The sequence below is a fragment of the Saimiri boliviensis genome, chromosome 2 (genome assembly GCF_048565385.1).
Source record: "Saimiri boliviensis isolate mSaiBol1 chromosome 2, mSaiBol1.pri, whole genome shotgun sequence".
Lineage (NCBI taxonomy): Eukaryota > Metazoa > Chordata > Mammalia > Primates > Cebidae > Saimiri > Saimiri boliviensis.
In genome coordinates, this window is record NC_133450.1 from 91768055 (window position 1) to 91794681 (window position 26627).

At 41.9% G+C, this 26627-nt stretch overlaps 1 protein-coding gene and 1 pseudogene across 4 annotated transcripts in view; one reads left to right on the plus strand and one right to left on the minus strand.

Annotated features, from left to right (window-relative positions):
• Positions 1 to 1145: 1145 nt before the first annotated feature.
• On the minus strand, positions 1146 to 3946 carry LOC101035904 (transforming growth factor-beta receptor-associated protein 1 pseudogene; annotated as a pseudogene).
• Positions 3947 to 8265: 4319 nt separating this feature from the next.
• CCDC198 (coiled-coil domain containing 198) overlaps positions 8266 to 26627 on the plus strand; it is a 31186-nt gene continuing 12824 nt past the window's right edge. Inside the window, exons 1-6 of one of the 4 annotated variants that reach the window (XM_074393896.1) lie at positions 8268 to 8693; positions 11193 to 11275; positions 22965 to 23051; positions 24441 to 24542; positions 25336 to 25504; positions 25923 to 26291. In XM_074393896.1, the coding sequence (XP_074249997.1) occupies positions 8471 to 8693; positions 11193 to 11275; positions 22965 to 23051; positions 24441 to 24542; positions 25336 to 25504; positions 25923 to 26062 (804 nt within the window). In that variant the 5' untranslated portion in view covers positions 8268 to 8470 and the 3' untranslated portion in view covers positions 26063 to 26291. Of the gene's footprint in view, positions 8694 to 11192; positions 11276 to 22964; positions 23052 to 24440; positions 24543 to 25335; positions 25505 to 25922; positions 26292 to 26627 lie in introns of those variants that run through there. The other 3 variants (XM_010341054.3, XM_039469041.2, XM_074393895.1) reach the window with 3 other exon arrangements.

Below are 26627 nucleotides of genomic sequence, written 5' to 3' on the forward strand. Positions count from 1 at the left end.
GGAGGTACATTTTAACAAGAAAAAATATGCCTAACAAACAGGACAGATGACTCCCTTAACAAGAGAGCAACTACGAACATGATACAAATTTAAATAAAAATGTTAAGTTCAACATGTTCATCATGGAGTTTCAAATCAGCAGTTGCTGTGGCAGGAAAAGAGCACATAGCTGGGCCCTTGCCTACCATGGCTGTCCCATGCCCGCCGTGGCTGTCCCGTGTCCACAGCTTCTTCAAGGCAGGGAGGGCAGCTTCTCTCTTGGAGCTTTCTCAGTTTCTCAACAGATCTTCACTTGCTAGGCAGCCAGAAGCATGAGTTCACCCAAGAGTGAGTGCTTGGGTACACAAGGCAGAATCTTTTGGGAGCTGAGAGCTGGAGAGGAAGTAAGAAGGAACAAAGGTACTTCTCCAGGGTCAGCCGTTTCTTAGGGCAAAGGCAGAGCCCATGAGGTAACCCTGGGAAAATGGGCTCACAAGTGAGCCCCATGGATAGAGAATGTGTCTCTGCAGTAAGGGCAAGGCCGCCCCCCATGAGGCTCTGCACACTAGCCGCTCACCCAGGCAAGAGAGGGCTTCCTCTCCAGCCATGCCGAAGCCACGTTTCCAGTGCAAACATGAGTCTAAAGGTCGGAGTGTGGGGGTGGTGGGGGAATCCCTAACCTGAGTCTGACTGCACAAGGAAGAATCCCTTTTTTTTTTTCAATGTACACCTTTGTCTTGGATTACTAAGTGCCTGGAGAGGTGGACTCTTGCATGTCTCTATTTTTGGGATTTTTAAAGGTTTTCCATGAACATTCATAGAGCCTGGTCAGCAGTGAGGAGTCCTTGTGTGTGGACGGAAGGCTCCCTGGCACCCAGATGTCTACCTTCGTCCTGAATGACACAGAGCATGATGATCATCTGCTCTTCACGTCCAGCAGGCTCGGAAAGAGCTCGGAGTTCCCCTCGTGCCCACGGGCCAAGCTTTTCAAGCCCGAGTGCCAGGGCTGGATGAGCTGGGGTTCGTGCCTCTGCTGGCAGCACAGTGGGTGTGCAGAAGACCACCATTTGGGTATCTAACAAACACAGGCTCACAAGAGGGATTTTGGCATATCTGACAAAGCTTTTTGTCTGAGAGCCGAATTGAGCTTCCATTCAACTTCATCTTTTTTTTTTTTTTTTTTTTTTTTTTTTGAGATGGAGTTTCGCCCTTGTTACCCAGGCTGGAGTGCAATGGCACGATCTCGGCTCACCGCAACCCCCGCCTCCTGGGTTCAGGCAATTCTCTTGCCTCAGCCTCCTGAGTAGCTGGGATTACAGGCACGCGCCACCACGCCCAGCTAGTTTTTTGTATTTTTAGTAGAGACAGGGTTTCACCATGTTGACCAGGATGGTCTTGATCTCTCGACCTCGTGATCCACCCGCCTCGGCCTCCCAAAGTGCTGGGATTACAGGCTTAAGCCACCGCGCCCGGCCTCAACTTCATCTTATCATAGGTGTAAATTAAGTTTTCTGACTTGGCCAGGCCAAGAGCCACCTGCATGTTCCTCCTGGCGTGGACGCAGCCCCGCACGACCCCTGTCAGGAATGGGCAGAGGAGCTGCACTGACCAGGTGCCGGGCAGCATCGGCAGCACCTGGGCTGCGTCGAATTCGGTGGCGTGTTGGTTCAGCAGGTCCATGGCGGCCACTGCCAGCTCGTTGGCGGCGGGGCCGGCCCGCAAGTAGATGGCCAGCAGCGTTTGGAAGAGGCGCTGGCGGTGGGGCGGGTCCCGGCCCTCGGAGCACCACAGGCAGTAGTCCTCGGCCGCTGCAAAGTCCCGCAGCTCGTGCACCAGGATATGCAGCGCCTTCTCTTGCTCACCCAGCTTCCCGTGCAGGATGGCGCTCTCCATGGGCAGAGCAGCTCCCTGCAGCCTCTCGATGAGAAAGTGGACTCGGTATAAATCGGACTTCTGGAGCAGACGCCGCAGCTTGGCCTGCGTCTCAGTGGCCTCTGCACCCTTGCCGCTCGCGGAGGCCCTCTGCTGCAGCCCCTCTTCCAGGTAGAGCACAGCTAAGTTGGTGTGATACTCTTCTTTCTGCAGTCTCTTGTCTATCACGAGATGTTCCAGATACTTCACAAGGGCTTTAGGGTATTTTTAAAGGCAATTGATAACGTCGTCTGGATTAAAACTATTCTTCTGTTGTTCATCCAAAGGTCTCTGGGTGAAAACCTGAACTCAGACCTCTTCACTTTTCTGCAGGACCCAATCAGCATAGGCCCACACTAGCTCCTTGTCTAAGCAGTAGATAAGAAAATCCACGATGTATTCATGCGGGTCTGAGCGTGTGGAGTCCTGGACATCGCCATTCACAATGTTCACCCACAACTGAACCGCAGCAGCGTCTTGGTTATTATAATGACAGAGCAGTCCAAGTGCAAAATACTTTTTGTGCTTCTCTAGCCAGGCGGCACTGTCCGTCAGAAGGCAAAAGTTCTCGGTGACCAGGAGGTCCAGCAGGCTGTCGTGGTCGGCCGCCGCGTACAGTTTGAGCAAGGCTGTGTCGATGTCCTCCTTGCAGCCGTTTGCTACCTCTGTGCTGCGGACCTCGTTCAGGTAGCTCATGAGGAAGCGTTTGCACTTGGCCATCTTCTCCTGGTCCCCCTGGGTCAGCTGGTTCAGGTCTGCGTACTCATGAAGAGGAGGGTGGGACCGGGTGAAGGAGGAGGAGGTGGGCAACAGGAAGGGAGAGAGAGAGATCAGCTCCCGGACATCAAGCTGGCCGCTTCTGAAGAGCTCTTTAGCTTCCAGGAACTGAAGTTGTGCAAACTGTATAAATCCCGCCTGCTGCAGAATCCTTCTGTACATTACCTGAAATTTTTCCTTTGGAATGTTCCTCCGGGCTCCTTTTGCTAAAACCAAAGCCTCTTCTACTCTGCGGCTTGCTAGAAGATCCTGTGTTTGTTTTTCCAAAGGTAATGGAACCAAGATGTAAACTCCTTTACTTGTGCCAACAATCACTCTTCCTTCAAAGTCCTGTAGGATGTGGCCCTCCTTAAAGGGCAGGGTCTGCTTCTGCTGCTGATCCAACGTGCTGTAGACCGTGATGAATTCATTATCCAGCGCTATGACGTATGGAAAGGACACGGCCACCCCAATCACGTTCTCTGACCAGAGCACGGGAGCCCGCTGGGATATCCCTGCGACTGTGGCAAAATGCCCAGCCCTCCGGGGCCCGCCAGCAGGAACTCCTGTCTCCCTATCCTCTTGACAATTGGTGGCCTCTCCTCGCTGCAGTAGAGAAACAGGTCCTGGGAGACACCTGTGCTGTAGTTGCGGATGATGTACCGAGTGGTCAGAGCCAGACACAGGAAGCGGCCATCCACAGCTACGGCGAGGGGCTGCTCAGAGGTCGACACCTCCTTGACGATCTGCACCCGGTCCTCGTACACCAGAAACATCTGGATGGTTCTGCGTTTGACAGAGATCATACAAACTTCCACACAGAACGGGTCCCCAGTCACAGGGTTCTCACTGAGTGCAAACGTGACCGCCCCCTTGATGCGGGCTCCCGAGGGCACTGGCTCGAGGTTCAGCATGTGGACCAGGCTGATGGAGTTGTCACACAGCACCAGCAGCCTGTTGAGTGCTGAGGCCGCGCGCAGCTCGCTCACAGGCTTTTTGAAGCCCAGGTGCCTGTGCAGCTGTTTCGTGGCAGTGGACGTGGCCGGCCCGGCAGGCACTGGCCTCTCCTCCAACAGGAAGCGGTAGACGAAGCAGTCGTTGGTGCCCAAACAGAGGTCCCTGCCGCAGCACTCCACACACTCAATGTTGACACGCTCCTTGTCACCCATCAGCAGCTCCCACTCCACGGCAGAGACAAGCGTAAAGGCTTTGATGTTCATCATGTCTGCTGGCTGATCCGCGCCGGCGCCCGCCGCCCCGCGGCCTGGGGCCCCGCCGCCCTGCTCCGCCCGCGGCTCCTGGGCTGGCCTGCGATGTTCCTTTGAGATATACAATATACAAATATTATTTTATCTAGGTTAAATCCATTGGCAATACATTTTAAAAAACTCATGCACCAGCTGTCTTCAGAGTAGTATAGCGCGGCATGATTTTAGCATTTCATTCTATGACGCTGTTGCAGATTGCACTCAAAGGGTAAATATACAAATTGTATGCAACTGATCTCATCTAAGAGTTTATACAAGAAGCTTCCGTTCACGTTTTTTCCATTTGTTTTGCTTGAGCACTTCCAAACCAAGTAGTCTGATTATACTGTCACCTTTACATCAATATATAAGTAAATAGGGAGGAAAATAATCACTGGAAGGAAAATTAAGGTTCGGGTCATACATCAACTCTGCTTAGTTGGCGCCCAAACCTGTAATTCACACTGCTGCTGAAAAGCCTCCAGTGATTGCTTATCCATTATAGATCAATTGCAGAAAAAAGCTGCAACTTTATTAGAAGCATAATTTAGGAACCCTATAAGCATTCAGAATTTAAGCCCCACTGACTGAATTAAGTTCAACCATATGGAATATTTATATACACATTGATTGAAATCCCTTCTGAAGCCTTCTCAAGAAAACTGTATGCCGAAGGATCAAAAGGCAATTTAACCAACCTGACCCAGACTGCCACCATCCGATCCTAAGGAATATCACCTTAGCCTTTGTCACTTGGTTAATATAAAACATCCAAACAAAATTACCCACAGCTCATTTTAAAAAGAAACTTGTTTATCCAATATTAGTTTGTTTAAACTTGAAGATTTACTATTCCTCAAGTGTTTGCATGGCTTTCTCTATGTAGCTGCTCAGAACTGCTACTGCAGTCACAACTTCCTGTTAGCTGGTAAGCTCTCTGCAGAAAATAGATGTCTTTGTTCATCCCAGGCATTGTCCTTAACTCCAGGCAGTCATCTTACCAAGGTGTGGGGAAGGAGATTGTAGATGACTCTGAGAAATCCATCAAAACAAAGGCAAGAACTATCAAACCACAATTCAATGGAAAAACATAGGTAATGTTTCTACACAGGAAGAAAAGCTGCTCTCGTTTTGCTGGCTCTGAGTAGATATTACAGTGTAAATCAAGCTGTAGGAGGTTGTAAGGAATCTTAGAGAGCACCTACTCTCTTAAGTACGACCCCAAACTCACACTTAAAGACCTGGATCTTGCCTCCCATCATTCAAATGTAACTTTTTCTTACTAGAGAGCAGAAAAAACCAAGTATCTCATTATGAATATGTATTGAGTTTCTATAGAACTTAAATGGACTAAACAAAATTGCTTAATGACCTTGCTCCCAAGGCTAGTTAGGAAGGAACTCAGAACAAAACCTAAGACCTTTAACTTCAAAATGAATGTATATTTTGAAATACACATTATATTTTGCCTTCTCATTTTTTGCTTGGTTCATTCTGTTTCTTGAAGGAAGGCGTTTTCCACAGAAGGCAAGAAAGGTCCAAGCATTCAGAGCTTGTACACAGCTATTTCTTGGGAACTTCAAGGTCACATTGCCTGTGGAGCTGCTCCAGGTTGGGGGCTTTGATTCTTCCTGGCAGAAATAGCTCACTTGGCCATGAGTTCCTGCCCCTCCCCATCTCCTCTGGGGCCTTACCACCTTCTCTTAATATCTTTTTCTCTGGACACTATCTTCAGCTTTAGAAAAGTTTAGCTAATCCCTTCTGAGCTTCATCTTAAGAGTTTTACAAATTAATATTCTCAATCCATATTCATGAATTCTGACTGTTACAAATAACTGCATATTTTATCATTTTTACACACAATACTATATAGTCATAGTCATTCTCGAACCAGACAGTGGTCATTATAAACTATCAAAAAGTGTTTGAGAAGTAGTCAACGTTGTAGTTGAGTGAGAGCTTAATATTTTACAACCCTAATAATAAGAAATTACATATTATATCTAACTCTGTGAGTGAAATTAAACCTCCCTTTCTCTTTTAATAAAATTAAAATGTTTCACTATCATTTCAATAAAATCCTTTCAATGTATGAATGTTTTCTTATGATAATCCTGAGACATGGTGGTTTTCTCAGTTAAATTGGTCCCATTAATTTACCTTTTCCTCACTGGTCTTTTTTAGACCTAGGGGCAAACTGCTTTAGACAGGAATATGTCTATTTTAATAGAGTCTGACCAATAGGCAGTAAAGGACTATGCTATGTACATGCACATATGTAGCAATACTTCATCAGAGAAGGAGGATACTGGCTAATGATTACTGTGAGCTTACTACATGCCAGGTATTATTCTAAGAGCTATAAATGGAATCAGGTTCATTCCATACAAAGTATTATTATTAAACTCATTTCACAGACCAGGAAATTGAGTAATCTGTGCAGGTCACAAAGCTTGATAGTCACTAGTAATGAAAAGAGAAAGAAAGACAGAAATGCATCTTTCTTTCTTTAATCATTTATTTAACAACTAACCAATTTCCTCAACGAAGACTCATGTTCTCCACAAATATTGTCTGAAAAGTAAATAATAATAAAACAAAAAATAAGAGCTGAATTGCTCTTACTCTTCCAGATCCATGAAGTCCACAGTTTTTGGTACAATGTCTAGTTCGTTTGTTAGCTCGCAATACATTCCCCTGCCCTTAGAAATACTTAAATTGATAGTACCCCAGAATAAATCCTACTAGATCTGGTTCAAGTATTGTTATCTTTATAATTAAGCTAGTCTGTAGTTACCAGAGGTGGTTTCGTTTGCAGATACTGTTAATATATTAGTCTTTACTTATAAATCTCTCTGCTGCAGAGAAAACAATGTAGAAGCTGCAAAGAGAGTAAGTAGGAAAAAACTAAACTCAGGCATCTTTTTAGATAAATGCTATTGTCTATTAAGACTTACCAAACACCACATTAGTCCCTTTGGAAATGGATTGTGCAAATATGGAAAATAAGTTTTAATTTCTCTATGGAGATGCAATGAAAACACAAGTAATCTGTGGTCTTGAACAATTAGAACTTGAAAGTTAGTCCCACTTCTAAGTATAAAGAATAAAATAAAAATGACCCATAATCCCACCATTCAAAAATCACTACTCAGTATTTCAGCACATTTCCTTCCAGTCTTTTTTTCTATTTTGAAAATCATAATAGGCCAGGCATGGTGGCTCACGCCTGTGATCCCAGCACTTTGGGAGGCTAAGGTACACAGATCACTTGAGGTCAGGAGTTTGAGATCATCCTGGCTAACATGGTGAAACCCCTTCTCTACTAAAAATAGAAAAATTAGCCAGATATGGTGGTAGCAGGTGCCTGTAATCCAAGCTACTTGAGAGGCTGACTCAGGAGAATCAATTGAACTGGAGAGGTGGAGGTTGCAGTGAGCCAAGATTGTGCCGCTGCACTCCAGCCTGGGTGACAGAGTGAGACCCTGTCTCAAAAATAAATCTCTTAATTTAATTTAATTTTAAAACATAGTAGGCTGGGCGTGGTGGCTCAAACCTGTAATCCCAGCACTTTGGGAGGCCGAGGCAGGTGGATCATGAGGTGAAGAGATCAAGACCATCCTGGTCAACATGGTGAAACCCAGTCTCTACTAAAAATACAAAAAATTAGCTGGGCATGGTAGCGCGTGCCTGTAATCCCAGCTACTCAGGAGGCTGAGGCAGGAGAGTTGCCTGAACCCAGGAGGCGGAGGTTGTTGTGAGCTGAGATCGCGCCATTGCACTCCAGCCTGGGTAACAAGAGCAAAACTCTGTCTCAAAAAAAAAAAAAAAAAAACATAGTAAAGAGGCTATCTTTAAAACTCAAGGTTTACTTAGACCATTTATTAAAAAAGTTTGTCCCCTCATCCCCAGGAAAAATTTTTCTATTATCCTCCTGACCTGCAATACATTCATCGCCTTCAAAGGCAACTCAGCAACAGAAAAATCAATTGACACTTTAGCCACTCAGCTGCTTTCCTTCATATTTGAAGGATAAATTATTTAATTAAAATTAAAGATTAACAAAGCCTTGGTCACTGGCATGCATCCTCTTAATTCCAAAGATGGCTTAGCTAATCTCAGCTGTTAGTTTTTTACAAAGGTATTTGCAATCGAAGGGTCAACTTTAGACTTCTCTACACCTCTGCTCTACATCCATCTCTCTCTCTCTCTCTCTCTCTCTCTCTCTCTCTGTTAATAACCTTCCTGGTGTTACATATTTGTTTAATAATCAATAGTGGCTTCTTTTCCTATCACTGAGTATTTCAGAAAGTAGCACAACCAAATCAATGTTTAACTGGATTCTTTGGGTCTGAAGTGGCAAAGTTGAAGGAAGTCTCCATGGAAACCAGCCTCCCAGGAAGTGGCCAGAAGGGTTAGTGTGCAGTGAAACAGAGCTAGAACGATGCCTGCTAGAAGGAAATGACTGCTTTCTAAAGCCAGGGGAAACTTCTGAAATGCCTCGATTAAAACAAGCTATATTAAAGACCCCAAAACCACTTCGCTAGCAGCTTTGCTCTGAATGTCTTTCACATGAAATGGGCCTGAGTCACTCTAAGGCTCGCCCTAGGGTGATTAAAGTAGCACCTTTGCAAAACAAAGAGGTAGAGACTCCCTCAGCTGGCCCTGTGGACTTCGCATGCAATCAGAATTTGGAAGAAAAGACTTCATATTCACTGGCAAGACTGCAGGACCGGAATAAAGCTTTGGAAGGGCAGCTGCCACCTTTACAAGAAACCTGGTATGGAAGATATTCTGCAGGTAAACATAAACCCCAGCATGAGATGTGTGTATCTGGACCAAGGAGCATTATTAATAGATTTATCTGACTGTCTCCATGATCTCAGCAAGTTCTGAAATTACTGAAATGTAAAGGAATGTAGGCTATCTTTGAAAACTCAAACAGATCTTTCAATGAAGATTGAATGTCAATTGAAAGTATTCTAAGTACATTAGAATGGGAGTATAAACTGTACAAAGGACTTTTCACTATTCTATATGAGAAGGAAAAATCATTTTGTTTCAGCTCAGTTTGTAATGCTTTCAATGTTTACACCTAGCTTTGCCAGATCATTAAAATTATATAGATACTAATGTGATAAACAATAGCAATCACGTTTCAGTTAGATTCTAAATTTAAATCATTCTCTCCAGTACAGTTTAATGCACAAGGCTTTGTAGTTTTGAAAGCAGCACTTTAGGAGTGAAGTCATTCTAACATGAATTTTGAAACCATCCTAAACAGAATTGATTTACTGTAGTACAGAGGAGTGGATGAGTCACCCTTTCCCAACCCGGCATTCTTCATGGTCATCTGCAGAACTAACAGAATTCTTTCCCATTATGATTGGAAGCTCTGAGCCTGAAGTGGCTATAAATTATCCTGGGATATTTTATAAACCATGTCAAATGTTTTATGATGACCACAATGATAATTAAACAGACATTCTCACTCAGAAAGAGAAATAGATGTTTCTAATATATACATAGGTGTATGTGTATATAGTTTTCCATTTTCTTCACCTTCTGGATCATTAACACAAAGAAGTTTCCCTTATTGGATGCCTTGTTTCAGAAAGCCTCACTTTTTCTTTTGGTACCTAGTAAATCTTGCCTGGAATGATTTTTTTATGGCTACTGTCTGGAGAATTGATAACTTTTGATTGGTTCCACATGACCTATTTTTATATTCTTTATACTTTCCAAGTTCTTAAGCACATGGATGGGGATTTTCCTCTTAAGATTTTTTTTTAATGATAGATAGACGGATAGGTGATTAGACATGATTTTAAAAATGGAGCATGAATGTGTAATAAGAGTATGCAATGCTCCTATTGAAGAATTCCTTTTTTATCCAAACCCCCTTCCAGAGTTGTAAGATTTTGGTGACAGAGACTCTATCTCAAAAAAAAAAAAAAAAAAAAAAAAAAAAAAGATTTTGGTAACTGAATAAATGGTGAAAGCTGATTCATGTGCTTTAGAGTCCCAACTGGAAAATGTGCTTATGTTTGAAATGGCAAAATCACATTAAATATAAATAACAAGGAGATCATGAGGATTCTGATAAGTATTTTCAGTATTCTTACCCCAGCTCCATCAAATACCAAATCGTATGACCTTGGGCAAGTTACTTCATCAGTTTTTTTCACTTGTAATCCAGGGTAAAAATAAATGCCTGACATAGCCTATGCCATTTAAGGAGACTCTAATTAAATAACGAAATAATATCACTAAAATCATTAAAAAAAAAAATAAGTAGTAGGAAGGCTTCTGAAAAAAAATAGCTGAAAATACTTACATTTTTAAATCCAATACGTTTGTTGTTGTTTCTGTCCTGCTCAGTACGCTGGCATCTTTTCTAAAGAAAATAAGGACATCGTTTCCATCCCACTAAAAGTTAGAGAGAACAAAGTTCCTAAAATGGTCATTCACATGTCTTAGGGATAGAGATGCATAATTACCCACGGATTTTTCCATTTAAAATGCAAAGTGGGGCTGTAAAATAGTCTACGAAATAATCTAGAAATCAGACTGTGCCCAGATTGTTAAAAGGGAAGGACAAGAATTTCATTCATGCAGCATTGGTCATGGTAGCACTCCCAAGAGCTCAGGATAATCACGCTGGAAAATAAAATCCATAATGGATCTGTTGAGCCTCTCTGTTTCCTCATAGAGGCTTAACTCTGTATCTCCGGCTTCTTTCATCAGGAAAGAATATTGCCATGTTGTATGATATTAGCAACCTGTGGAAATTTCTTTCCCAGTTAAAGGGACTATTTAATTGTGATTACACACACTCCATTTCTTTCTCATCTCTGTGTAATCACCTATCTATCATCTATTTTATCTGAGAAGATTATTTTCATTTGTTAAAGTTACATGTTTTTTCTGATGTCTTATATTTTGGGGAGGGGATTTTATGGAATTAAAACAAGTCAGTAAATGTCTGTTTTCCAGGCCAAATTCTGTTTGAAAAATATTTGCAGTCAACATATTGGTAATTTTGTAACTCTTTCCCTACATATGAACCTGAGTAGGAAGTTAAGAGGGCAGAAATTAAATCCTGGATCTGGACTAAAATAGTGTCATTTGCACTAATGTGGGTTCCCTGCTTTCTGTGTTTCATCTCCACATTCAACCCACATGCTAGACATATATAGGTACAAAATTGTGTTGACAAACACCAGTAACTAATGATTGCCTGCTGTAATCATAAATTATATTTAATGGTTTATTCTTGGTTTTCTCCAATCCTTCAAGCATCCAGAGACGTGTATTTTGACATCCCATTGGAACACAGAGAAACAAGTATTATTAAAAGGCATCCACCCCAAAGACTGCAAGTAAGATGAATTTAAAAGGCTTCATAAGGAATTTCTTGGATATCATGGTAACATCCCTTTTTAAACAATAATCATCAAAGAGAGATAATGATAATGACCAAGCTATTAATGAGAATGTTCTTAAAGAAAATGTCATCAATTGCAAAGATGATGCTACTTTAAGATTTCCTTTAGTAATGATTTCGCTTTTTAGGACTGGCAACTGAAAGAAGCAAGTTTAGTAGCAAGGACATAGATGTGATGGAACCCAAGGAGCTTGACTCTAGCACTGATTAGTTGGTTGACTATGGGAAAATAACTTGTAATAAATGATAACAGCTACTAATATTTAATTACCCCACTACAAGTCAGACACTATACTAGGCAATCTAATCTATGTCATTCCTTTAATCTTCTTAGCCACCTATGAAAAAGGAAGAATTCTCTTTGTTTTATACATGCTAGTCAGAGAGTTCAGTCACTAGCCCAAAGACTCACAGAGGCCAGATATCAACCAGATCTCCAAAGTTTGTATTCTTAACTATCAGCATAAGTAATTTCTATAGCCCGTCTATCTTTAACCTTTTATTGTTCTAGATGTTAACTGGTTGTTTAAATTGGGGACACTGGATCCCAAGGAAGCAAAGCAAGAGCTTTAAATGCATTCACCTTAATAAATATTTAATAGGTTCTCTCTAAATAGCTATATATTTTAAGAGTTCTCAACCTAAAAAGGGAAATGGATAGATTAAAGTGGTCCTTGAAAATGAGCATCACTGAAAGAAAGATTTGGGGCTTTCTTGTGAGCAGGATCTATCACTGACATTCAAAGCCAAATCCCACCTGCTACACAATTCACCCAGATGCCTGGACCAATCCCAGGTGTGTTGGAGTTCATTTGTTCGGGATTAGTTCTGTCTCCATTGGTTTTTATTTTCCTGTCTTCTACAGAAGCTCACAACCATTATTTGAAGTGATTATGTCATTTTGTCCCAAAAGAGTATCTTTTCCCCAAATATTAGCAGCTACAAAATTATTCTTTAGATAAAGAAAAATAAAATGAAATATAACAAATTAATATCTAATTTACAAGCTTTTACAAATCCTCTAGGTAAACAGGACAGTTTTAAAATGTGTTTTATTCCTAAATCAAATACTTCCTTTCAAAGCAGTGTGTTTAACAGTTTCTGTGAAGCCTCTAAGCTGATTAGTTCAAATAGAAGATACTACTCTAGTGAAAAATATTTGTCTAGTACCTTAAGTTCACAAAGTACTTTTTATGTCTATCAATTCTAAACAAAGAAGGTTAGGTTTGGATTCTCTTAATAGTCAAACAAGGTCAAAAAGAGAGCTTTGGTATTTCAGAGTCAAACACTGCACCGCCCCCCCGATATGCATACACCCTAACTAACCATCTTAAAAACAAAGAATCAAGACATGAATTATTTCAATGCAAAAACTATGTCGTTTTTTCTCTTCAACTTTGAAGTTCAGGGGTACATGTGCAGGATGTGAAGGTTGGTTACATGGGTAAGCATGTGCTATGGTGGTTTGCTGCACAGATCAACCTATCACCTCAGTATTAAGCAGCATCCATTAGGTGTTTTTCCTGATGCTCTCCCTCCCCACCAACACTGACAGACCCCGGTGAATGTTGTTCCCCTCCCTGTCCATGTGTTCTCATTGTTCAGCTCCCACTTATAAGTGCGAACATTTAGTGTTTAGTTTTCTGTTCCTGAGTTAGTTTTGCTGAGGATAATGGCTTCTAACTCCATCCATGCAAAGGACATGAACTTGTTCCTTTTTATGGCTGCATAGAATTCCGTGGTGTGTAGGTACTACATTTTCTTTATCCAGTCTATCATTGATGGGCATTTACATTGATTCCATGTCTTTGCTGTTGTAAATAGTGCTGAAATTAACATACGCATGCATGTGTCTTTATAATAGTATTATTTATATTCCTTTTGGTATATAACCAATAACAAGATTGCTGGGTCAAATGGTATGTCTGCCTTTGAGAAATCACCATACTGTCTTCCACAATGATTGAACTAATTTACATTCCCACCAAAAGTGCAAAAGCATTCCTTTTTCTCCACAACCTCACCAGCATATGTTGTTTTTGACTTTTTAATAATAACCATTCTGATTGGTATGAGATTGAGATTGTATCTCATTGTGGTTTTAATTTGCATTTCTCTAATGAACAGTGGTGTTGAGCTTTTTTTCATGTTTGTTGACTGCATATATGTCTTCTTTTGAAGAGTGCTTGTTCATGTCCTTTGCCCACTTTTTAATGGTTTTTTTCCCATAAATTTAAGTTCCTTGCAGACTCTGGATATTAGACCTTCGTCAGATGGACGGATTGCAAAAATGTTCTTCCATTCTTAGGTTGCAAAGATTATGCCTTATTCAGTCTTATGTCTTCAGTCATTAATACTTAATATGAGCTTCACAAAAGATTGTGAGTGAAATGAATGAGTGAGTGAATGACAATGAGACCCATCATCCTTGCTGGAAGAGGGAAAAAAAAACACTCAATGTGCACTTCCTGCCACTGCAGACCTATAATCACTGTATTAGAAGTCTGTAGCATCACTGTAACATCTCCGTATTAGAAGTCTCATTGACTAGCAAAAATAACTAACATGATTAATTAGAAGGATAGAGAAGTGTTTTATTCAACCAAAGTTGTGGGAGACACTTAAACTTCAGGGAAGAACTGTGATTTGGAACCTGAAATGCAGAACTCTCTAAATGTCTGCCCTAAGCTCTTCTCTGTGCATTTGCTACATTTTTCTCTCCAGTGATCAGTTTTCTCTATTTCTCAGGCACAGGCACACAATGAAATACGGCCACCCTGAGCTTCTATCTTTTAGTTCCACTCAAATGGATAGATTGGCCTTTTTGACTCCAATTCCAGATTCCTAGAAGAAAGAATATTGGCTCAGCTTTGCTCATGATTCCAGCTCTGGTCCAATGAGCGACGTCCAGAGGATGTGCTCATGCAGTAGATACGTGGGTAGAGGAGTCACCCCTGTAGACTCTGGAGTCAGCTCCCAAAGAGGAGGGAAATCGCCAGAAACTTGGCAGACACTCCCAAAGATATCAGCTATAATTATCTTCACAAATGAAGCTCAGCACATTTTCCAGCGCAAATGAGTTTTTGAGAGAATAATACATGCTGGGCCCTCATGACATGCTAATTCATAGCCTAATTTCTGCCAAAGAAAGTTCTCAAAGTATTTTTAATTATTAAACCAAATCTAATTGTATGCTGAATTATTTGAGTTATATTTTTGGTACCTTCTACTTCCTAAACATCTACTTCTCAAATAAAGAGAAAGTCATGAACAAGCATTATCCAACCTGGAGCTGACAGGCTCTGAGAGTGTCCACCAGGGAACTCCAAATCAAATGTACCTTTTTATTGAAGAGTTGATTCGTACTGTCCCCTCTCGCCTGATCACCTTCTTATCCAACCATTTCAAGTCTAGCTTAAGTTGGAGGTGTTTTCCCCACACATGTCATGTGTCCTCAAATGATCTCCTTGAATAACTCCCTCATCTCAAAATATTTGTTCAAATCTCACTGTCCCTAGAAGACCCACGCTGGCCAATCAAATGACATTGAAACTTTCAAGTCGGCACTCTTGATTTCCTTGGCCCTTCACCAGATCCCCAAATCTCCTAGAAGACCCTTCAACTGATTATGCTGACCATTTGTTTTGTTTGAGAAGTCAAATAATCCAGAAGTCTTAAGACAAATGATAACTTATATTATAAAATAAAAATAAGATGTCATTCTAACTGATTCTCCAATAGTTCCTTTCACTGTGTTCTCTCTGAAGATGATGAAGTGAGACATCTCACTTCCTGGACAGGGAAAAGAAACATGCATATAAACCCAGAATTCTGAGGCAATTTCATCAGACTGGCATATTTAGCTGAAGCCAATTTCGCCAACAATATTTTCTGCAGTGCTCAAATCAAGTGGCAAATGATTTAACGAAGAGATCCCAGTTGCAATGTTAGTTGCTGCCATCTAGTGGCTTCTGTGAAGGAAATAGTGTGATTCCTTAAGGCTCTTTTCAAAGGCCAGGAAGAAACAGCCTGGAGACAGTTCTTGAAGATATACACCACTTAACCCTTGTTAGAATTAGAACTCAGGATTACGAAACTCACCCAAAACCACACAACTAATGGAAACTGAACACCGGCTCCTAAATGACTACTGGGTAAATTACGAAATTCAGGCAGAAACAAATAAATTCTTTGAAAAAAGTGAGAATGCAGACACAACATACCAGAATCTTTGGGATACAGCTAAAGCAGTGTTTAGAGGGAAATTTATAGCACTAAATGTCCACAAGAGAAAGCATAAAAGATCTAAAATCAACACCCTAATATCACAATTAAGAAAACTAGAGCCAGGCACAGTGGCTCAAGCCTGTAATCCCAGCACTTGGGGAGGCCAAGGCAGGTGGATCACGAGGTCAAGAGATTGAGACCATCCTGGTCAACATGGTGAAACCCCATCTCTACTAAAAATACAAAAAAATAGCTGGGCATGGTGGCGTGTGCCTGTAATCCCAGCTACTTGGGAGGCTGAGGCAGGAGAATTGCCTGAACCCAGGAGGCAGAGGTTGTGGTGAGCCAAGATCACGCCATTGCATTCCAGCCTGGGTAACAAAAGCAAAGCTCCATCTCAAAAAAAAAGAAAGAAAGAAAGAAAAGAAAACTAGAGAGGCAAGAGCAAACAAATTCAAAAGCTAGCAGAAGACAAGAAACAACTAAGATCAGAACAGAACTGAAGGAGATAGAGACACCAAAAAACTCTTCAAAAAATCAGTGAATCCAGGAGCTTATTTTTTGAAAAGATTAACAAAATAGATGACCACTATCCAGACTAATAAAGAGGAAAAGACAGAAGAATCAAATAGATGCAATAAAAATGATAAAGGGGATATCACCCCTGATCCCACAGAAATACAAACTACCATCAGAGAATACGATAAACACCTCTATGCAAATAAACTAGAAAATCTAAAATAAATGGATAAACTCTCAAACACATACACCCTCCCAAGACTAAACCAGGAAGAAGTAGAATCCCTGAATAGATCAATAACACGTTCTAGAATTAAGGCAATAATTAATAGTCTACCAACAACAACAACAACAAAAAAGCCCAGGATCAGACAAATTCACAGCCAAATTCTACCAGAGGTACAAAGAGGAGCTGGTACCATTCCTTCAGAAACTATTCCAAACAAAAAAAGAAGGACACCTCCCTAACTCATTTTATGAGGCCAGCATCATCCCAAGACCAAAGCCTGGCAGAGACACACACAAAAAAAGAACATTTCAGACCAATATCCCTGATGAACATTGATGCAAAATCCTCAATGAAATACTGGTAAACCAAATTCAGCAGCACATCAAAAAGCTTATCCACTATGACAAAGTCAACTTCATCCCTGGGATGGAAGGCTGATTCAACATATGCAAATCAATAAACGTAATCCATCACATAAACAGAACCAATGACAAAAACCACATGATTATGTCAATAGACGCAGAAGACCTTTGATAAAATTCTACAGCCCTTCATGGTAAAAACTCTCAATAAACTAGTTATTGATGCAATGTGTCTCAAAATAATAAGAGCTATTTACGACTAACCCACAGCCAAAATCATACTGGGCAAAAGCTAGAAGCATTCCCTTTGAAAACCAGCACAAGACAACGATGCCCTCTCACCACTCGTATTCAACATAGTATTGGAAGTTCTGGCCAGGGCAATCAGGCAAGAGAAAGAAATAAAGGGCATTCATATAGGAAGAGAGGAAGTCAAATTGTCTGTGTTTGCAGATGACATTATTGTATATTTAGAAAACCCCACCATCTCAGCCCAAAATCTCCTTAAGCTGACAAGCAACTTCAGCAATGTCTCAGGATACAAAAACAACATGTAAGAATCAGAAGCATTCCTGTACACCAATAAAAGACCAACAGAGAGCCAAATCTTGAATGAACTCCCATTCATAACTGCCGCAAAGAGAATAAAACACCTAGGAATACAACCTACAAGGGATGTGAAGGACCTCTTCAAGGAGAACTACAAACCACTGCTCAACAAAATAAAGGAGGACACAAACAAATTGAAAAACATTCCATTTTCATAGATAGGAAGAATCAATATTGTGAAAATGGCCATACTGCCCAAAGTAATCTGTAGATTCAATGCTATTCCCATCAAGCTAACATTGACTTTCAGCACAGAATTAGAAAAAACTACTTCGAATTTCATATGGAACCAAAAAAGAGCCCATATAGCCAAGACAAACCTAAACCAGAAGAACAAAGCTGAAGGCATCACACTACCTGACTTCAAACTATACTACAAGACTACAGTAATCAAAACAGTATGGTACTGGTACCAAAACAGATATATGAACCAATGAAACAGAACAAAAAGAAATAACGCCTCACATCTACAACCATCTGATCTTTGACAAACCTGACTAAAACAAGCAATGGGGAAAGGATTCCTATTTAATAAATAGTGTTGGGAAAACTGGCTAGCCATATGCAAAAAACTGACACTGGACCCCTTTCTTACATTGTATACCAAAATTAACTTAAGATGGATTAAAGACTTAAATGTAAGTCCTAAAACCATAAAAATCCTAGAAGAAAACATAGGCAATACCATTCAGGACATAGGCATGGGCAAAGACTTCATGACTAAAACACCAAAAGCAATGGCAACAAAGGCCAAAATTGACAAATGGGATCTAATTAAACAAAACAACTTCTGCACAGTAAAAGAAACTAGCATCAGAGTGAACAGGCAACCTATAGAATGGGAGAAAAAATTTGCAATCTATCCATCTGACAAAGGGCTAATATCCAGAATCTACAAAGAACTTAAACAAATTTACAATAAAAAAACAACCCCATCAAAAAGTGGGCAAAGGATATGAACAGACACTTCTCTAAAGAAGACATTTATGAGATCAACGAACATGTGATAAAAAGCTCACTGTCACTGGTCATTAGGGAAATGCAAATCAAAACCACAGTGAGATAGCATCTCATGCTAGTTAGAACAGTGATCATTAAAAAGTCAGGAACCAACAGGATGTGGAGAAATAAGAACGCTTTTACACTGTTGGTAGGAGTGTAAATTAGTTCAACCATTGTGGAAGACAGGGTGGCAATTCCTCAAGGATCTAGAACTAGAAATATCATTTCACCCAGCAATTCCATTACTGGGTATATCCCCAAAGGATTATAAATTATTCTACTATAAAGATGCATGCACAAGTATGTTTATTGCAGCACTGTTCACAATAGCAAAGACTTGGAAACAACCCAACGGTCCATCAGGGATAGACTGGATAAAGAAAATACGGCACATATACACCATGGAATGCTATGCAGCCATAAAAATGAATGAGTTCATGTCCTTTGCAGGGACATAGATGAAGCTGGAAAGCATCATTCTCCTCAAACTAACACAGGAACAGAAAACCAAATACTGCATGTTCTCATTCATAAGTGGGAGTTGAACAATGAGAACATATGGACACAGGGAGGGGAACATCACACACCAGGGCCTGTCAAGGGGAGGAGGGCTAGGGGAGGGATAGCATTAGAAAAAATACCTAATGTAGATGATGTAGGTAGAAATACCTAATGTAGATCTGTGATTAACTACGTATTTATACTATCACTCCTGACCTTGCCCATGACCTTGGCTTCACTCATGCTCTGCTCTGGGATTATTGCTCAAAATCTCCTTCCTTCCCCTTTTCCTGAAGTGTTCTGACTTGATAATGTAGATGTTGATGGGAGCAGCAAACCACTATGGCACATGTACACCTATGTAGCAAACCTGCACATTCTGCACATGTATCCCAGAACTTAAAGAATGATAATAAAAGAAAAGGATTGTGTGTTTAAATAGAAAGGTTGAAACTAGAAGTAAGAGATCTGTGATTAATTACATATTTACACTATCAAAGCAAAAACTTGGTCTATGAACTTATGGATAAATGAGTTTTAAAGCTACAAATTCTTGGCTTTTTCAGACTCAGTTTTTCAATAGTATTCCACAAAATATCCTCAGTAGTCTACTTTGATGTCATTCCTTTATTCACTGGAGGCATTGTGGAAGTCAGTGGCCCCCAACCTAGAAAAAAAATCTTCAGGATCCTGGGGAAAGTTTTGAAAATACATATTTCCAGGACATATCCCAGACCTGTTGAATCTCTATCTCTAGGGAATGGGCCAGGAATTTCTTTTCCTTTTTTTAATCCCTGAAAAGCCTGATGATAAAGCATTTTGGAGAACATATAGTGCAGAAATGAGCTTTGGATTTGGAGCTGGACACGCTTGCGCTGGAATCCTGGAGATGCCACTTTCTAGCTGTGCAACCTTAGACAAGCCAGCAACCTGTCTGAAATGGGGACTCATCATAATTATCCACAGGGTTCACACGAGGATTGAATGAGATGACGTATTTATAACCTTGGGCATGGTGTGCAGTGATGGCTGCAAAGGCCTAATGGCAAAGAGCCAAATTCTGAACACTCTCCCTGTCCAATGGATGGCACAAACACTTGTTCTCCCCAACTTCTAGAAATTCCCCTTCAGTCATTGCTAATTCTTCCTCCCATAGGCGCCTTGAGGGGCCCCTCTCTTTTGGCCTCCCTTCCCTTCCTCTCCTCCTTTCCTTTCAGTGTTCTGACTCGACCAGAGGCTGCCTCTTGTGCCAGCAGGTCCCATTTGCTTCGCATCTTCATGTCCTGCACAGTTAAAACCCAGGGGAACAGAGAAAGTCCTCTTACTAAGATCGATCACCTCTCATTACATCTTTGCTAAGCTATGTTAAAAGGCCCACTTCCTCCTCTGAGGTGAGAATGGAACCAAAAACCGCTTCCCACCACAAATGCAAATTGCTACCTGGAACAAGTCTAACATAAAGATGAGCTCTTCCCCTTGCTGTCTCTTCTCTGTCTCCGTATCCTTTGCCCTTCTTCTCTTCCTTACCAGGTGTACTCTGAGCTGCTCCAGCAGAAAGGACTGCTGGGTGCTCTCCAGTCCAGGACCAGGGACATAGAAATGGCTCTACAGGGAAGTAGTGGGGGACCCAGGTCATGCTCCCTATTACCAGTGCTGAATATCTAGTATCTCTCTTCCGCAGTTCCACTCTCTCTTTTGATCCTGGTCACCTCGAAAGCCAAGTTGACTTCCAAATCTGCCCCTTAGTAATATAACAAATCATAGCCACACAAAACCATTTTAAAGTAAATTAGCATGCGCCTTCAGCGTTGGACTACGGTGGGAGTGGGGCTCACACTACTGCAGCATCCTGTCCTGGTGGCTTTCCTCCTCCTTCTTGAACCATCGTTATCCAGTCTCCCTGGCCACCAGCCTCACCACTGGAACTCCTGGAGTCTGCAGTTGTTGGCGCTTCTCTTCTCACTCCTGACCTTGCCCGTGACCTTGGCTTCACTCATACTCCACTCTGGGATTATCCCTCAAAATCTCCAGCACAGACCTCTCCTCTCAAGCTCCCTATATAACTCCACATCTGCACTGGCCTGTCTCTAAGGTGTCCCAAACTCAATCTGCTGCAAATCAAATTTGTATTTCCCTTCTACCTCCCACCCACACTAGGTCTTCCTCTGGATTGCCCTTCACAGTGAATGATGTGAATGATAACCCCCTCCCTCCCTTGCACTGAGGACTCGACTCTGCCTCACTAACCATAATGAATCTTGTGTGGTCAGCTTTAAGTGTTTGTAGAGCTCATCAATTTCCCTCCCTCAACCCCAGTCCATCATCTTTGTCCTCAGAACTGATCTCCCCACATTCATAATTACTCCTTTCTGGTTTCCACACTGCAGCCAGAGTGACCTTTTTGAAAAAAAGCAAATGTAATCATGTCACTCCTTTGCTTAATACATGCCAGCGGCTTCCCATTGCTCTTAAGGGACCCCCATCTTGATGGCCTGCCAGGCCCTACATGACTGGCTTCTGCCTCACCTACCCAGCTCATTCCAAGCTGCTGTTTCACTTACGCTAAACAGCAGCCAACCGACTTCTTTCCATTCCTTCAACAGATCATGATCCCTCTTCACTTCAGGGCTACAGCATACCTTAGTCCCCTAAAAACTCTCAATCTTGTGATTTCTAACTCTCAATCTTGCGATCTCTACTGACAAGGTACGACCTTCGGGTGCTTTCTTGAACTGCCTCCCTAGCCCTTTCCCTCCCGCCTTAGTTTGCTAAGCCTTCTGTAACAGAGTACCACAGACTGGGTGGCTTAAACAACACAGACATGTCGCCTCCCAGCTCTGGAAGCCAGAAAGCTGAGATCAAGGTGTCCCTAGGGTTGGTTCACTCTGAGGCCTGGGAGGGAGAATCTGTTCCATGCCTCTCTCCTCGCTTTAGGTCATTTTCTGGCACTCTTTGATATTAGTCATTGGCTTGAAGAACCATCACTCCATCATCTGCCTTCATCTTCACATTGTGTCCTGCCTGTGTGTGTGTGTGTGTGTGTGTGTGTGTGTGGTAACTTCCCTTTTTTAGGAGGACACGATCACATTGAATTAGGGGCTTGCCCTACTCCGGCATGACTTCATCTTAACTAATTATATCTGCAATGACCCTATTTCCAAATAAGTTCACATTCTGGAGTGCTAGGGCTTCAACAAACGAATTTTGTGGGGAGGCACAATTCAACCCCTAACACCCCATTTTTCAGCTTGAGTCCTTCAGTTATGTAGTGCCATGGTTCTGCCCTGCAGATTTTTTTCTTCAAAGCACTAACCACAGTTTGTAATTATCACTTGAATAATCACACGAGCAAAAGAATATCTATTATGCATAGATTGCAAACTCCATGAGGGGCCATATCCTTTTTTGCTGACCATTGCATCCCCATGTCTGGCATGCAGCAGTCACTGAAGGAACAGATCAACTCCACGTTCCCCACTGCATGTCAATGTAAAGAGACCAGCCTTTGTCTCCCAAATCTGCTTGGTCACTTCTCAGTACTCAGTTTCTAAGGCAATAAGGGCTGGAGGCAGACCTGTTGACATGGATTGCTGCCCAGTCCTAGTGACCCCCTGAAACACCAACATGATCTCTATCAAGCCAAGTCCCTCCTAGAAAAAGACAGCTCTAAGACGTGTTAGCATACTGCACTTTCATTTTAAATGTGTCTCGTAATCACCAGTAATCAGTACCAAAAAGGTTCTCTAGGGATCTTTAAAACAGATTGCTTCCCTAAGTGTTGGAATACTTCAGCTGGGTACCTAAGGGATGTGTAAAATAAAATAACTTACTAGTGCCTCTTTTGTCGCTAATATTCTAAGATTCTGGTGGTTTGATAACTTTGGACATGGTCCCTCAATGCAGACAGAAGAAGATTCCTAGTCTCCTAACTCTCTGACCAACATTTAGATCAATAAGGCACTGGAGACAGTATACTAGAACAATAAAGAACCCAGATAGGTTGAAAAGCCTTTTGCACCAATATAACTGTAAAGCTGTTGGAATCACCTTTCCTGTATGCTCTCAGAAATAAGTGCTGCTTTTGCAAAGTGTTAAGATAGTTTAATGCCTGGCTTTTGTGTTTGATCATCTCATGGCATGAGGAATGCTGACTGCTCTAAACGTTGAACTTCTAGAGGCTTGAACCCATTGACTTGCCACGAGTAATTACTTCGGGAAGACTCCTGAGCCAGCGAGAAGCCAGGACAATGTACAAAGCAAAGGTGAGCTGCAGCAGTAACCTGACAGGGAGGTGAACTGAAGGTGGGTGACGCAGGATTGGGGCACTGGAGCACGCTGATCCTTTCAAGCAGTCTCTGCACAGAAAAGTTCAAAGACAAATCAAACTGTTAAGTCATTCAGAGTAAGAACTTTTCAAAGCTGTTTATTCTCTTCTATGCATGCCTCCAACTGGCAGTGGCTTTTACCTCTTGCATGAATTCTGCGCCCTTTCCTGCTTTGTGTTGAAAATGGCATTGTGGATGAGAGAAGACTTTTACCTAGAAATTGTTGATTCTGAAAGTTTTCAAGTCTGTGAAAAATTCGGCATAAGGCCTCCCTTTCATTCCTCCCCTCAATTTAAAACTTGCTCTTTGTTCTCAGTTTGCAGGAGAAATCTTATCTGCAAGTTATTTCTCATTTATTTGCCACAACCTCACCAAAAAGGAATCCTGGGAAATGTCTTCTGTATATCTTTTCCCTGCTATGCACTTGTAATGCTCTGTTGACTAGAACTCCCCTCACGCAGAAAGGAAAGCTGGGAGGTAGAAGCAGATTTTCAACACTTTCCACTTCTAATTGGTTTTGGAGCTAGCTAGCTGCTGCTGTGTGGCTGGCTAACTTGGTGAAGATGTTCAGGGACAGTCAGGTCCTCAAGGCCATGTTTGTGATGCTGACAGCATCTGGGGAGATGGCCCCTCCCTGAGTTCACATCAGCTGACAGTCACTATCCACACGGCAACTCAAAAGGTACCACCTAACACATCACCTTTCCTGGCGACAGCAAATGACAAATGAAGATATGTTCACCTCAGGCTGCCCTCAGTAACCATTTCTGCACTGCCCCAAGGAGTTTATGAGGCACCGGCAGGGAGACATGCAGAGTCACAAAAAACCTCAAATCCTCCCTAAACTGCAATATTCTCCAAAGCTTAGGCTGGCATATGGAAATGCACTCTGTAGAAATAGATTCCATTTCACCATTCAGTGGGTTCGCTCTCATTTCATAGCCAGCCAATTAGTCAATGGTAGAAGAGGCAGGGAGAAAAAGAAAGGTTTCCTCAAACCAGAACACATTTCTAGGGAGATTACAGTAAGTATCTGTTTACAAGGGAAGTGATATCTTATCAAAAATGAGACATGGAAAGATATTCCCACTTAAGCTTTATAAAACTCTATAGCAACCTTAAAAACTACATGTATACACATCAAAGAGCCACTTCATTCCTTGGTAGTGACAGAAAGGACTTGTCAGGTCCGCTTTTGCCATCACAGGATATCTCTCTGGGTTATGACTGATAAAGATCTCACTCTGTTTCAAAAAGGATCTAAGCTTGTGAATTGCAGAGTCAGTAACAAATTACCCCATACAACAAGTGTGTTGTCTTTCATAGCAGGTACTGGAAAAGAAAATGCAGGTTCCAATGTACGCTTCTGAGAACAGACAATATTTGCATAAGATGCAAATGCTGGAAATGATCCGTAAAAGACAAGAGGTAAATATGAGAAGAGAAAAGAGTGTTATATTTACCAAATTTTCATCACATAATCACTGCCCTGACACATGAGTATATCAAGCATAGAGAGCCAGTCTTGACTTAGCACTTTCAATGTAGTCATTGAGGTTGAAAGTTCAACTACCAAAGCTGAGAAGAATCAGGAAGATTCCTTCTGCTAATAACCTTGTTGAGTCTTTTCTAAGCTTTCGGTCCTGTCAAGGATGTATCTGGCTGTCTCAAATCTCCATTTTTAACAACAGTTTTAAAAACAGCTCCTATGACATTCTGGACATAGGGAAATAGGGCTAGACCATTTTTCTTGGTTTAGCGAAAGGGGGAGGGGGTGAGTTCTTCATTCTGACACACTTCATTCTAGGCCTCTCTCTAGAATTCATGCCATAGAATTACCTAACAAGAAAGACGGTTTTTAACAAAACCCCTTTACCAGTAATGCCTGTAACTGTCATATTCCAAATTCCTCCCTCTAGGAAATGAGTCTTTAGTTACTGCTCTCTGCAACTCCAGTCATACCAGCTAGCCTACAGAAACACATTTTTGTAAGGGTCCTCATCCTAATTGAGCCATACCTTTTGAGACTGGGCATACTCACCTTTCTCCTAATAAGCCTGTCAATAAAGAAAGTTCCTATACCTTCTAATAGGAAAAGGAAAACCATGTTCTGGTTAGAAGACTGCAGATGTCTACACCTTCCAAAGTGGCTGATCTGTTGATTTATTCTGGTGAAAGTAGCTTGGGAAGAACATGGTCATTTATGGTTGATGATTTTCAGGCCCAAATGGAGTTAAAGGAAAGTCTTCATGGGGAGGCAAGAATTAATAAGCAAAGTCCAAAGGACCATAAAGCCAAGAAAATCCTTCAAAGCACCCCAAGGAATGATGCCCATCACCTTCTAACCATGTTGCCTGATGAAATCTTGAACAGAGGTCCCGGTGAGCCAGGTACGTTTTTTTAGTAGACTATTTCAAGAGTTTTTAAAACTTGATCAGATAAACTACCGAGGGAGGGGGCCTGGCGAGAAGACAGCAAACAGCTTTGAGTTCTTGCTGAGATTTTTACTTCCCAGAATATAGTGGGCATGTTGTCATGTAATTTTGGATGGCTGGGAGGAGAAGACAGAAGCTTAAGCTCAGTAATTAAATGTCTCTTTCTTTCTACGGGTTTAATATGCTTTGCAAGCATCATTTCAAGCCTTGCCTCAACCCTAGAAGGAGAAAAGGCAAAATAGCCTGATCTTGTGGTTAAACAGAATGAGTCACGTGGATATACGTTGCCTGTAGTCACAGGGCAAATTTGCTTCAGCAGGGCTGGTACCATACGCAGACCCTTCTCTCCCCGACTCCACCGTTTTCCCTGCAGGTCAACCCTCTTTGGCACATTCAGAACTTCTAGAATCAATCACTGCCCCCCCAAGCATCCTCTTCCTGCTGATCTACTGGCTCAGTGGACAAGGCCTCCAATGTCAGTCACCAAGCCCTGCTGATGTCAACCAGGAGTAAAATCTGCCCTTTCTCTTCCACTCCCAGTAGCAGTGCCTTAGATCTGGCCCTGGTTCTGTTACACCAGGACTTCAGCCATAGTCTCCTGACTGGGCCCCTCCCCTTGGGTCTTACTCTTCATCAATCAACCCTTCACTTCAATAGCTCTCCATGTGGTCACCAGGTCACCAGCATCAGCATCACCTGGGAACCTGTTAGGGCCCCAGCCAGAGTGACTGAATCAAAAACTGCAAAAGTTTTTGATTCTGGGTTTCACCACCCCTCCGGGTGATTGTGATGCCCTTAACGTTGAAGAAACACTTAACTTTAAGTGATTCTTTTTTTTTTTTTTTTTTTTTTTTTTGAGACGGGGTTTCACTCTTGTTACCCAGGCTGGAGTGCAATGACGCAATCTCGGCTCACTGCAACCTCCGCCTCCTGGGTTCAAGCAATTCTCCTGCCTCAGCCTCCTGAATAGCTGGGATTACAGGCACGTGCCACCATGCCCAGCTAATTTTTTGTATTTTTAGTAGAGACGGGGTTTCACCATGTTGACCAGGATGGTCTCGATCTCTTGACCTCGTGA